At 31.4% G+C, this 15134-nt stretch overlaps 1 protein-coding gene across 6 annotated transcripts in view; it reads left to right on the forward strand.

Annotated features, from left to right (window-relative positions):
• Positions 1-4303: 4303 nt before the first annotated feature.
• LOC129807238 (cytosolic purine 5'-nucleotidase) overlaps positions 4304-15134 on the forward strand; it is a 28299-nt gene continuing 17468 nt past the window's right edge. The window contains exons 1-2 of one of the 6 annotated variants that reach the window (XM_055856381.1): positions 4304-4534; positions 4716-4783. In XM_055856381.1, the coding sequence (XP_055712356.1) occupies positions 4722-4783 (62 nt within the window). In that variant the 5' untranslated portion in view covers positions 4304-4534; positions 4716-4721. Of the gene's footprint in view, positions 4535-4650; positions 4784-8951; positions 9276-9351; positions 10273-15134 lie in introns of those variants that run through there. The other 5 variants (XM_055856379.1, XM_055856380.1, XM_055856384.1 and 2 more) reach the window with 5 other exon arrangements.

Below are 15134 nucleotides of genomic sequence, written 5' to 3' on the forward strand. Positions count from 1 at the left end.
TGAAATTTGCAAGTTTGATTATGACAATAAATAGAGCAAATACGCTCAAATTTATTATAGCTTAATTTGTGTCGTAATTTTCTCTAGTAAATTATTTAGTTGAATAATAATTTTCCTTAATTTTTACAGGAATTCCAAATTCATGTAGTGGCTCGCAAATAATGACATAGATATTGTAGTTGACTTTCAATCAATTTTATATATTTTTTTTTTATAATTTACAGTATTCGTGGGACTTTTTCGCGAATGTCGTTAAAGGGTATCCTATGGGTTAAGATAAGATTTTGCCAGGGGTCAGTTCTCCATTTCGGATATTCCGATGCATCCAGGCCACCAATTGGGCCCCTTATGCTTCCCCACTCCTATTCTATCTTATCCCCCGATACGGGTAGCCGCTCTATATCACAGCTCTGTGAGCAGTCAGTGCCGTTACTATATCACAGCACCCCTTCTCGGTGTGTGTTTGGGATCAGTGACAGCGAATATTTGTATCGACTGAAGTACCGCTTTCATGTCGAAACTCGTTCTCGTACCAGCCTCTATTGTTTAGGCGGTTCACTTTTGCCAATATGCACCATTGACATTACTATTCATTCATTCACTGGACGAATTCAAAGCCGATATGGCATGAGAAATCTTTTTCTGCTGCTGCTCAGCTTTGAACCCCAGACCTCGCAGTCATAGAGCTACTACTCTATCCACTGACCCACTCGAGGCCCCATCCTATGGGTTACCTCTACCATTTTTTGTTTACCCTTTTGCATATACTGGAAAGATTTTAGTGTATTACATCTCTTCAATGCCTAAGGCATTCGACAAAAATATAGATTTGTGCTTTTGAGGACTATTACAAATAAGAACGAAAAGGTGCATTTGTAATATTTAATGCTAGACTAATTTTGGAAAGATCTAAGTGATGAACTTCCATTAAAGAAACATTTTAGGGGTTTAGATCGCGCCTTTGCTCTAAGGATAATTAAAAAGTGGCTTTGAAAATTTATAAATAAGGATTTATCCTTCGAAATATCAATTCCATTTTAAACGGTCTCTAACATTGATGCCAATATTGTGAGTATCTTAGTGGAAGAAAATTTGTGAATAACAATTGAAGAGATTGTTAAAATGTTGGAAAACAATAATTAAATCGTATTTCGTTATTTAGAAAATCTTGAATGTGTTTGAAAGCTTAATACATGGGTGCCAGATACTTTCACTGAAAGGAATAAGGAGGACTTTATGAATGTGGCCATTTTTCTCTTGATATGTTGCAATAAAAAATCTTTTCTGGATTGATTGGCGACCAGGTAATGAGGAATTAATCTAATACAACAATAGCGAAAAAGATCCTTAAAAAAATAGCCAAGCTTGTTTCAAAAGTTGATTAGCATACATCAAAAACTTTTCCAAAAAGTGCAAAATGTTTTAATTTTAAGGATTTTAAAACCAGGGAGAGAATCAAGTTTAATAAAATGTGAAGATACACTTGAAATGCCGAATCAGTTGTTGCACTCGTACTTTTGGACTCTAACAGACTTTCCAGCCCAGTTTCAATTTACAACTGACAATACAATTTTTTTAGATATTCAATTTTCCAAAAGTAGCTTCGCTGGTTTCTTAGGAAAAATCAAAATATGTTGGTACCCCTTCGTAAAACGCAGATTATATTAAAATATTGAAAGTATGCAAGAATATCTGGCGGTAGAAATTCAAAATATAAGCAAAATGTTAAAAATATGTATAAAAATAAATTTCTCGAGATTTTTTAAGAATTTTTCTAATTAAATTTCTCATCAGATTAAGTAAATTATTGATTTCTAAGTATGAGAAATGCATGAAGTGCAGGAAGTACTGGAAGTATTGCAACATTTTCTAGAGTGTTGTGAAGTTTTGGAAGTGCGAAGGTTTCTGCCATACAAATTGTGGAAGTGCCTGGAAGTGGTGTTCACATTTTCACCCAAATATCTCCCCCTTGCAAAATTTGGATTTTTGGCAAAAGTTTTTGTAAAATAAGTATCAATTTTACCCTATTTTTCAACACATTTTGTATTGTAAAATTGGTTCTGATTAAAAGAAGTGCAAATTCTTCGTTCAAACAGTAGATAATAGTTCTCAAAACAAGTATGCAAAATTTCATTAAAGATCGGTTCAGTAGACTCTGAGTAATCTTGACTACCGCATTGTAAACCGGTGTTTTGATAAAAACGCGTTTAAAGTTTTACAACAACATACGCGCGCGGGCGTAATGCATAACTAAAACTGCTCTACCTCCGAGAGTTTTACTCCGATTGACTTGAAGTTTTCAGAAAATATTTTTCAAATGTTATACTATAAGGTAAAATAAAAATTAAAAAAAAAATTATTTTTTTGACCTGAGAGATCCATATAACCCCTTAAGTTCTATAGAATTGAAGAAAAGCTTACCAACAGCAGAGTATAGTAAAGTCACTTACATCCATAGTATTATTTATAACTATACTGTATGTTACCGTGTATATTTAAAGAATTTTTAATTAATCCAATAGGGTGGTGTAACCACTTATCGCCACTTTTAGGAAAAACTGGAATTAAAATAATTATAATATTTAAACCCTTATTATAAAGTAACTTAAATTTGACACAATGTTACTTAGATATGTTGCCTATAGATATATCAAACTAATAGTCCCTTAATTTAACGGTGGATTACTTAAAAAAAATATTTTTATTAAAAATTCAAAAATAACCACTTCTCGCCACTTACTTGAAAAGGTCCAAACTCAATTATTTTGGACAATATTATTAAAATTCTTTCCTTTTTCTTCCTGATATCCTTTTTATTACTCATATTATATGATTTTTCTTCAATTTAACTATAGGTGGCGAGAAGTGGGTAACTGGCGAGAAGTGGTGACACCACCCTACTCCAATTTTCTCTTTGTATACAAAATATCCAATCCGTCTACACGAAAAGTTTTCAGAATATACAGACCGGGTGATAGGAGAAAGGCCATAGGATCGATTCATGGAGGTTTACCAAAAACCGAAAATTTCTATCTTCAACCGTTTTGTCTACCAATGTCTTCGGTTAAGAGCAATTGCAGTGACAAACCAAAATTTCCTCAGACCGTCTTTTCCTACAAAAAAAGAACACTATACAATTTCTTGGAGGTTGGGGGTGGATATATACGGGGTATACAGGTATCATAAAATCGATCACATACTACTTTCTTCTTGAATTGAAGCAGCACTCTGTGTAACTCTTAAACCATTATTTAAGAAAAATTTCTCATTTAACAATTCCTCATTCCATTCTTCAGAAAAAAAGCAATTTCCCCCCAACTTTTCTGTCAGATGAAAAGAGACAATGTCACATCATAAAATTTTTATCACAATTCGTGGCTCAATGCTGTGATTTAAGGATAACAAATACCAAAGAGCTCACAAATCAATACCAGATGGATATTTGAAATCACGTTCTCTAACTATTTGTTTCAATTCTATGGTAAAGATTAATGCCTATATAACGCTATTCTCTTGAGTATTGTTAGGCTTTTGCTGGAGGAATGTGAATTGAGGACTTTTTCAGCTCTTTTATTACTCACGGGAAAGTCAGGATATTATAGATATATAGAGATAGATAAAATATAAAATTTGTTAGTGGTTTGTTTAAGGTTTCAGTGGAACCCACAAGAACCATAGAATCGTAAAATTTGTCATCAGATTCGTTAGACTGTTACCGAAATGATTTCAGGATTTTACCAATGAATTTTCAGTTGAGAAAACTTCAACAAAGTTTACGGACCTGTAAGTCTTTAATTAACGATAAATTGATTTTATGCAGAGAAGCTTTATTATGCAAGAATAATTTGAATTTCAATTATATTTATGTACATTTTAGTCGATCATTTTGCTCCGTGATTTGTGTTTAAAATATATATTTCAAACTTGCACGATTCATAATCAATTTCTTTCATTTCTTTATCAAAGAGCGCGTTAGAGAAAAAGTAAAGAAAACAATTGAGAATATTTCCTCGTAACTCGGAGAAAGTATAATCAATAAATCGTGATTTGAATTATCAATGCTGCATTTTGTGAATAAAGAACACGTAAAATAATGCATAAACGTCTGTCCTTTAACAATATTCAAATTTTCTCATTAACTTTATTGCGTTGCGGAATACAGAAGCAGTAACAGTTTCATTACGAATTTTTGAAGAGCTTTCCCTGACTTTTCCAATAACGACCAACATGCGCAGTAAAAGCCGAAAGGTATGCAGATTGGAGTGGAACATCGAAAGATTTTTCGATGTTCAAATGCGTCAAGCAATGACATATCAAAAACAAAAATTTACGCAGAGGTTGAACTTGCAAAAATATATTACAGTGTTGTTTTTTTTATATATCGAATTTTGCAAAACATAAAAATAGGAGATTTTATTTATTATTCCTTGCTCGTTTCGTTACAAATTAGTGTGTTATTTACTTGTATAAAAAAAACAGTCCAGAACAGAACGCACATTAGTCAAGAAAATAAATTATTAATAGATTCTTAGAGGTTAGGTTTTCGACAGTAGGAAATTTTTTTCCATTGATTTGCAGAAATTTTTCATGTCTCTGGCATTCTTTTGCATTCATTCAAACTTTCTTTAACGTTTTATGTGTTTTTCTTAGGTAGATTTTTTTGAGGAGGCATAGCGAAATAAAACAAGTTTCATATAATTTTTTTGCGTTTAAAGAGAAAAATGGAATCGACAAAGAATGAGCCGTTGTCAACACAGAAATATTATAGAAAAGCTGCCCATAGGTAAGAAAAACTCCCAATCATATCCCTATTATCAATGAACTCAAACACCTGAATAGCCCTATTGGGGCGGATAGTGAAAATTTTTTGTCACAAAGTGCGAGAGAGTTTAGCCTTGACCTCGAAAAATTACGACACGAGAAAAATCTCAATGCGATTTCATTCAATCAAAACATGTTTTTCATGCCGAGAAAGATGCACGAAGACCTCTATGTCTATGTGCTTTCATAAATAAACTCACGGAAAAATGCTGCGGAAAAATTCATCCCAGATATACATAATAAGGGAATGTATAAACATCCATTGCCCCAGCACTGATAACCTCTAGAATGGGGGCCCCATTTCGATCTGAAAACGCGTTGAACGGGTACATGTGAATAAAAGAGTTGTGTTCATTGTTTACGACTATTACCCTTTAGTACTTTCTTTGAGAGTAAACAATTAATTTACACAAGGCATACTAATTTTTTAAAATTTACAAATTGTATATTTTACGATTTTAACATCCAGAAACGTCCTATTGACAAAGTGATTCATAAAAGTTATTTGACATATATTTAGTTGAAAGGAACCGGAGTTCGACGGAAAGTGGAGTCACTCTTAGAAAAACGGCAACTCTTCCCAAAGCTTTCGGTTCGGTCCCCAAGTCTTCATCAGTGGCTGGAGCATAAAGAGAGGCTTCTTTATTTCTTTTTTTCAATTAACCACTTTTTCTTTCTTCTGTACAACAATTTAACACTTACTCGAATTAATAAGGAATTTCCAGAGTTTTGTCTCTGAATCTGCCCAGTACTTTACATTATTTGACATAAACAAAGTTTTATTTTTTAATTAATTGATAAGCAATAAATATATCCATAAATTATTAGGAAATTACAAAAAAACGCTAATGTTTAAATTTTTAGGTTATAAGCCAATAATTCATTTAACCTCAAATAACCTCTCGTGAAATACGTCTGCTACCGACGTAGAATAGATGACATACCTTTGAAGCAAATCTGTAAAAATTCTTCTCACCAACTGCATGAGAAAACGCGCTACATTCAGACGACTCAAGCTTCGATCAATTCAATGTTTTGAATGTGTTCTAAATCAATTTGCGTCATTTGTTTTAATGGCTAGTCCAATGCCTCAAATTTCCAGTAAAGGACTATTAGTGAATTCCATCAGGAACATAGAAAAAAAATTGAGTTGTCCGAAGCTTGAGTTGTCCGAAGGTAGCGCGCTTTCCCCTATATAAAGGCCCAAATAGACTCAGGATGACCCTCGAGAATACTTAGCCCAGGGGCCTCTCGACATTTCATTTTTCCATACGTTTTTGCATAGAGGCATTGAACATTGAAGACTATTGGTCAGTTTTTTCCTAAAGAGAATTAACTTATCAGTCTGATATATTTCGAAATCGTGTATTAAAAGCTATCTAAAAATACATATTTCATAATGTTCGCCAAAATTATACAAGAACTACGAACAAATTTGTTTAAGTCGTGGTGCAATAGATGCAACATTTTTACAAGTAAAAGTGAAAAATAGCTTCACTTTTTATTTCACTTGATAGGCCCCTGACTTAGCCTATAAAATTTGCCAGTAAAGGATAATGTAAGCGAAATGATGCAAAGGACCTCTAATCAATGGTCCTTAGTCCTCAGTGTATGACAGTTTGGGATAAATCTTTGCTGCCAAATTTACAGGCTAAATATTCTCTAGGATCAGCCTGAGTCTGTTTGGACCCTAAACATAAGTGGTATACAATTTAATAACTATGCTGACAATAGTGATCGAAATAGCCTTAATATTGATTAACCAAAAAACATTCCGTTTATTTATTCAACTAACTAAACTGTGATGCCTGCATTATATTCTCAGGTTTTTTTTTTAAATCATACCTCCTGTTCGTAACCTTTCTTTGTATCTAGAAATTAAAGACGGTCCTTACCGATCAGACGTGATGTACAGTGTACTCACTCAACTGTTGAGGGTTAGAATCCACTTTAAGTTGCCAGATGTTTCCTGTTTTCGACTAACTCTATTCATTACGAGAAATGATAAATAGTTCCTCCATGGGATTATAAAGGGGTTACATGGATCAAGCAGACTAAACAGCATGTTTCCTTCATATCTTTTTTTAACATAACAAAAAAATATTTAAAGTTCTAAGCATTATGCGTACAAAATTTTAACTAATTTTTTTGAAATTATCATTTAAAAAATTTTAAAAATTCAGCCATTGGTACCTCATTTTTGGAAACGGTTTTTGAAAAAAAAAATATACTTTGCGGCGGATAAAATTTCTCAGACTATATTCATGTGACTTCAAAAAATTAAATATTTCCTTTTAACTGATGAGTTGAACTCGTACATGAGCGGTAGATTTTGTGTTAGGGCGAGATTGGGCTACCTTGAGCGGGGGGCTAGATTGTTATACGACTTCAACGCCTATTTCTAAATGACGCTGGTACTTAAAATAATTTTATTTAGATCCACAATTATTTTGTCTATCCGAACTACATCATGTTAAAATCCAGTTTCCATTAGAAATATGTGAAAAAATCGTATAACAATGTTGCCCCACAGCTCAAAGTAGCCCCAACTTATTTTGTAAAACAAAATGTGATGTAAGGTAAGCCGAAAATTATTTTTTTTTCATAAAATTTTGTCAAAAACCCAAATTTCATTTTAAAAAAAATATATATACCGTTCAAGTACGAGTTTAACTCATCAGCTAATAGGGAATATTTATTTTTTTGAACTCTGAGAAATCTTGTCCACCGAAAAGTATGTTTTTTTTTCTTCAAAAACTGTCTCCAAAAATTAGGTCCCAACGGTTGAATTTTGAAGATTTTTAAATGAAAATTTCAGAAAATATAGTTTAAATGTTATGCTTTTATATGCTTAGCAGCTTAACTCTTTAAGGACGATTGGACCACCGGTGTCCCACAAAGAAAATAATTTTTCCTGACTAACTAAAGTCAATTATTTTTTTCTTATGTCTGTACATAACTGTAAAGTAGAAGGTTGAATGAATCTAGAATATTTTTTGCAAGTCTCTAGCGATTTGCTATGTAGTAAATATTTAAGCTCAAAAATGGCGAATTTTAAATTCTCAAATTCATGATTGATTTTATTTATTTTTTATACTTCTAATTTTTTTTAAACAAAACCCTTTTAGCGATAAAAACTACAATACTCATACGTAACATTTTTCATTAAAACGAAAAATATTATTCATTGGTATTGTCAGAAAAATTACTTAAATTTTTGGGCTATTTTTGTCCCTATCGTTCATAGAAGCTCAAAATAACCGGATCAGACTCTGTTAGACTTTCCGAGGTTAGATGTAAGACTTGTCATTGATTATGTTTCTCAGTATAATTTTTATTGTTGATTTTCAGTCCGTAAAAAGTGTCTCGTCGTTAAAGGGTTAAAGTATTTTTTTTTATGTTGAATAAAAATTAAAGAAAATATGATATTCTCCAGTCTTTTGACCCACGTAACCCCTTAATACTCTGGAGATCTCCGATATTTAGCTAATAGAGATCGAAAATTGCGGATGAAACGTCATGTCAAAAGGATATTTTTTTGATTGATATTAATAATAATAATATAATATTGATAATATTTTTTTGAGGGGAAAGTGCTCATACTTTGCACGATCCCAAGCTTTATAATGACTATTTTTTTCTTATGTTTTTCAATAAATGTAAAACCGTCTTCAGACTAGAGGTTTAGCCTAGTTTCCCAGGGTCTCAAAACCTTAAACAGCAACCTATTTTATTGATTTTTCAATATCTAATAGGTAATTTGGCTCTCATAATCCAATTCTAAGTCAAAGTTTTCCAAAAAAAATCTTGACTGATAAGATATTAGAGAAGATAAGCCACATGGCTAAGCCTTAGGTCTGAAGCCCGTATAACTCATCGCAGCCGTATTTTATAAACTAAGGAAAAGTGTTCTGTTTTTAATATATATATATATATATAGGAGTTACGTTTATTCAGAAACATAGAAAAAAATTAGTCATTAGGAAGTTTGGAACCGTGCAAAATATGGGTACTTTCTCCTATATTATAAATGTAATGTCATCAATTATTGGTTCGTTGTGCTATTCTTTACGCGGAAATGTAATCAATGCAGTAGCTTTTGTAACTGCCCAAGATTGATGCAGTATAAAGAAAATAACAAAGATCAGCGATAGTGTCTGCTGCTAGAAAATCAATTGATAATCTGAAAATTAGTTAGTTTTAGCTGAGCTATTCTGTAAGACACATCACAAGGCTCTGTGCTATTAATAAATTTACAACAACAAGAAAAAAATTAACAAAGTGACACGTTTTATCAAACTGATAAGAGAGATGCCGGAACTGTCTCAAGACGCCTTTGAGACGCTATATCCAGTCCCATCAGTGCATGATGGTCTTTTCAGAAATGCGAGAAGTCCTCCAAATTGGGACACATCCCAGAATGGAATTGGATACAAGCGTGAGCACAATCGAAGGTAGTAAAATGGAATAATATCATAATATTGTAGGCCTTTTATCTCTTCATTTTCTCAACCAATTTTGATTCATTCAAGTTGCGATCGTCGCGTTTTCGTGAGCACATTCTGCCAAGAGTGTTGTTTGTGCACTGGTCTCGAAAAGAAAATTCCCACAGAGTGAAAATATATTCACAAATTGCCCCCTCTCTTTGATATTTTAGAGGCTCCCACTTGGGGATTTTGTGTGTTGGTGACGGTCAAAGACAATTTTTAATAATAGTTTTCATAGCTCTGAGGCGCACTCAACATTTTTACCTCCTCTCCAAATCATCACATTTTTCCTCACTCTCTCGCCAATATTAAAATATATATTATATTTCTTGTTTTATTTTTCTTCTTGTGCTTTTTCCAACACTCCAAAATATAGTGAAAGTGCTTTTATAAAGTTGTTATTCCCTAAAGAATATTTACTCTCAAAAAGTTATTCCTCCAAGTGACAAACAGTGGCAAATAATCACAGTATTTGCCCACTTTTGAGACTATATAAAAAAAATCATAATTTTATATTGTTCAAACTTTAGTGCCCAATTAAGTGTGTCAATGTGTAACATTTAACAAAGAATTATTTTGTGTAGTAAAACAAAAGGTGTTTTCAGGTCGTGCCATGCACTTCTTCCCCCCAAAAGACATTCAATTATTTTCTGCTAGTTGAACTTACAATATTAAATGGTTTTTTTTTTTTGGTGAATGATAGCAGTTTGAATGCACTGAACACATTTTTATTGTGTTGAACTTTTTCAATTAGAAAATTTTCATATTATTGCATTAGTAAATATTTGTGGTAGACAAAGAGAAGCACAAAGTAGCAAAAATTAAAATTACAAAAAACAATCAAGATGAGAGAAGATGAATTATATCATTTTGATTATTTAAACAGTGGTGATGGTATTTGTGAAAGATTCAGTGAAGATTTTCTCTATAATTCACATAACAGTCGTGAAATGATCTCTGACAAGTGAGTTTCTTATCAGTAATTTTTTTTTGTCAAACCTCACTCACATTATCATTCAAAATTTATATTGCTTCAATGAGAATGCCATAAAGCTTATTTTAGATTTACAATGAGCTCTCAACTTGTCCAGCTTTTGTATGAAACAATACAGCAAAAAGACTTTAAATATATTCATCGTGAACTTGAAAATAAATATCAGATGCTATTTGTGTTTAAAATCTGTAGCAAAATATTCTGAATGTCAACATTATATCAACGATGAGTAATATCAAAAATTCTATTTATATAATATTAGAATTATAAATCTGATAAATCTTAAGCTTCAAGTCTATGCTAAAAGACATTGAAATGAAATATGATTACACCAATTATACTTCCTAAAACATTGGACCCTTTTCAAAAAAGAAATGTTCATTGCAAAAAGGGCTTGACGCTTTGATTAATCGACTAATGAATGCATCTTTCTTTACGTTATTATTCAAAATTCATCAAGTTGTCGCTAATTAAAACTCTTGATTTTAATTCCTCTTTTAGTGACTCAATCTAAAAGCACTTTTTGCTTCCGAAATACTCTCTACACCAACATCGAGTCAAAATCTAAGTAAAATTGAGGAATTTCGCATGTCTGATTATTTTTACCCAAAATAAACCACGTGAAAATTGTACAACACAGTGAATTTATTTATGCATTGTGACCTTCTCAGTTGAAGTTCAACAACAACAAAAAAATCTATATACGCTGTTTTTATTTTCCGGGATGACAAGAGTGCTCCACCTCTTTTGATAAAGGCTACAATGACCAGGATTTATTGACCCCTTAACCACCCAAAACATATCTCAATTTTTGCTTTCTCCGAAAGGCTATGGAGACCGGGAGAGAGATACTCTCATTAATTTGTCTATATGACTTTGATAAGGCGGTCATTACACATCTTCAGAAAATACTTAATGTACCGATGTCGTATGAGTTTATTTTACTGGGTCGTTTCACAATAACTGCGATATTTGACAACGTGTAATCTCCGCAAGTATATTTTGAGTTTTTTTCTTTATATTTTAAAACAATTTTATTATCAATAAAAAATTAATATCACGCACAGATCAGTGTATTATGACGTACATTTTGGACTAAATTAGTGCCTTGGAAACCCCTTTGAATCGTTAATTGTGATACATTAGGCCCATTAGACCAAAAGATGCCGAATAAATGCCAAATTATAAATTTTTCCATTAAAATTATTTTGATTGTGCTTAGAGGGAAGTGGGGCTACATTGAAAGCGATATTTTATCATATATTTCTAAAGCGAACTCACCTTTAAAGTAAAAAAACAAATATGGATTCTAAATTAAATTACGGAAAGTCCATCAGCTTCCTTTATAAATATGCGACTTCAATGTAGCCCTAAGCCCTAAGTTGAATTAAACATTTTTCACTACTTAAAAAATATCGAGTTTCGTTTGATTACTGCTTCAGTGCCTTCGAAGAAATAATTTCAATGATACTCAGGAGCAATTTTTCTCGATATGTACTCTTTTCATAAAATTAAACTTAATTGATTTAGGGCTTAATCACATTGACAGTAAAATGCTCGCCGTAGCCTCACCGTAGTTCGTTAATTTACGCATTTTCATTGCAATTCTTACGCAAATTCTCGATTACCGTATTACCTTATCTCATACTCGGTGGCACTAGGTGAAAATAATATAAGAAAATTGAAGGAATAAAACGAAAATGCGATAAACGATGAGCAAAATCTGTACGATTAATTTCTCGTACAGTTTTTTTTGCTCACCGTTTATCGCATTTTCGTTTTATTTCTTCAATTTTCTTATATTATTTTTACCTAGTACCACCGAGTATGAGATAAGGTAATACGGTAATCGAGAATTTGCGTAAGAATTGCAAAGAAAGTGCGTAAATTTACGAAATTCGGTGAGGCTTTGACGGTGACGGTGAGCATTTTACTGCCAATGTGATTCTGCCCTAAAAATAGTAGTGTTTTCTATGACAAAGTCAAATTTTTCCTTCCCTATACTAGTTTTGTATATTTTTTCGCCACCTTTGTAATCACTATCCTAATACACTGGTCGAAACCAAAAAAAAAACTGCAAAATTTTAATTTATTTTCAATTTATTTAATATTTAAAATTTAACTACGTGCAGGATTCTTTAACACTAAACCTACCAAGACCGGTCATATTGGCCGGTTTAAAAACCTTTGAAAATTAACACATATTTAAACGATACAATGTCCCTATCAAACTTTATGAATTTCTTCAATGTAATATATTTTTCAGTGTGTAAATATAATTTTTTCCTCTTTTTCAAGAAAAAAATACTAGTTAAGTATCCTACCTACCGCGGTGTGTCATTTGACCGAGTGCCCTAGGAAAATCGACCAAAAACGGTCAGTAGGTTTAGTATAAAGAAGATGGACAAATAAGTAGCCAGCAATAAGCCTAGATCACCTTATAGAAGTGTGATTTTTTCATTCCAAATTGGATTAAGGGGTAAACTGAAAAGATTTTTATTTGTAAATAATGCTAATTAGTTTTCAAAAATACTATTGAATTTTATATTAAAAAAATAATCAATTTTAGTCAGTAGAAAACGTAAAGTTGATCAAAAATGACTTGCCTATATCTAAAAAGGATACCAGTTAGTGAGATTGTTAAGAATCTCGCCTAATATCAAAATTGTTTATATTTATTTATCGTTTGCTATCAATATTCCATTATTTTCGTGCACTGAAAATGCATTTTTAACATTTAATTTTGTTAATTTATTTCTTTAACGCAGAACTAATGACAATGATATATTCATAAAAATAATTTGTAACAACCGTCTAGGCTAATTCGGATATCGAACTTACTGCTCTTACTTTTTCTACTTAAGAAAGCTAAGGGGTTATTATGTATAGATCACGAAGAGTAAAAAAGAAACATATTTCCTATCATTTTTTTTCAACATATTATTTTCTTTTAACTTTAACTGTTAAGCACATAAAGACACAACATTTAAACGTTAAGATCTAGCTTTAGGAGAACCTTAAGAAAAACAAATATTTCCCATTAGCAAATAAGTTGAGCTTGTACTTAAATAAAGAATTTTTGGAAAAAATTAAAGTTTGTATTTTTTAAAGAATTTTATATTTAAAAAATACTATTTTCGACTTATTTTAACCATGTTTTGTCTTGTAAAACAAGTTGCAATTAACAAAAAGTTCTCCGTTCAAGTACTAGTTTAACTCGTCTCCTAACAGGAATTATTTGGATTTTTGAATTCTAGTTAATCTACTCTGACAGCAATCGGGGCTAACGCAAAGTATTTTTTTAAAACCGCTCCGAAAATTAGGTTCCAACGACAGAATTCTTAAACAATTTTAAATGAAAATTTCAGAAAATTATTCAAATATTGTACTGCTTAAGGCCTTAAATTAAATAACTTTTAATAAGACAAATTATAGAAAATTTCATTTACTAATTATATTCACATATATTTTCGGTTACGCGATTTTCAATATCGATAAAAAAAACTGATATTCAATTTTGCGGAAAGACCAAGTTGCGCATTTTTGGAATTAAAGCAGTACAGAGTTCATCTGTCAAGAATGTTGATTAAGTTAAACTTATCAAAGCTTATCACAGATTTGAACAATTCGCTTTACAGACTATTTATTGTCATACAATACTATTGTACAGTACATATTGATTTAGCTTATAACGCGCTTCTGAAATATAACGCTTCCTATAACTCTCAATGATTTTTTCTTTTTTTTATTCCTTTATTAAGGCATAAAAAAAGTACATTGATCATACTTAGAAAAAAACGAGACATTGAATTCACAAAAAAAGTGTGCGACTAACGTTAGCTTTAAAATATATTATTATGAATATAAACATTTTGTAGACCTTGATTTACTCTTTCAGATATTCAGATAATATTCAGATCAATTCAAAACATTTCTCGCGCAGTTTAACGAAGATAGTTTTTATTGTCTCTTTAAATTTTACAAAAATGTTTCTACGGCCCTATCAAGCGATACAATTACTTAGTAAATTAGACAGTTACGATGATAATAATACTTTAAAATGCTCATTTACTTAAATTAGTAAAATAAAATATAATTTAAGATTAATGGTCTTGAAGTTTTCAACCCGATTGCATGGGACGTAATGGGTCATGGATCGGTAATTTACCCATAAATGATAAACCTTTCTCGGATTTACTTTCTATTTGTCCATATTGTTACTCATGTTAAAATATTCCAAAATGTGCTTTTATCGAGCATTTTTTTATTTCGGAATAGATTTTTAAATTTACGAATCAATTGCACCCAAATGGCATGCAAAAGTTAATAAAACGGACAGGTCTTTCTCGTGAGTTCGAGCACTCTGCAAAGCTGGAACGCTTTGCCATCTCTTTTTTCTAGTGTACATTTATTTGTGTAATTTGTACACGTTTTTTCTGGAAACTGTGAAATTTTACACGAAATATGAAACAAAATGCACACAACTGTGTAATCATTCGCAATTTATTACACAGTTTACCATAACATAACATTTAAATTACACATTTTCAGATTACGAGTTTTGCTAAAATACATATTTGAGTAACTTTAGAAGAATAATCGTGGTAGAAAAGCAAACCAACTATTATTCTAGTAATCATTTTTACTGTGTAACGTTGGTGTATTTTTACGACAATTATTGTTTAATTAAAGTTGTTAATTGTACGATTAATGCTAGTTACACAAATGTGTGCTTCTAAAAAATGTGTAATCTAAAAATGTTTGGTTTAAATTTGATGTAATAGTAAAGTGTGTAATCAGACGACAAAATTAGCAATTAATTGCACAGTTGT

This window comes from Phlebotomus papatasi, chromosome 3, assembly GCF_024763615.1.
Source record: "Phlebotomus papatasi isolate M1 chromosome 3, Ppap_2.1, whole genome shotgun sequence".
NCBI classification, from domain to species: Eukaryota; Metazoa; Arthropoda; class Insecta; order Diptera; family Psychodidae; genus Phlebotomus; species Phlebotomus papatasi.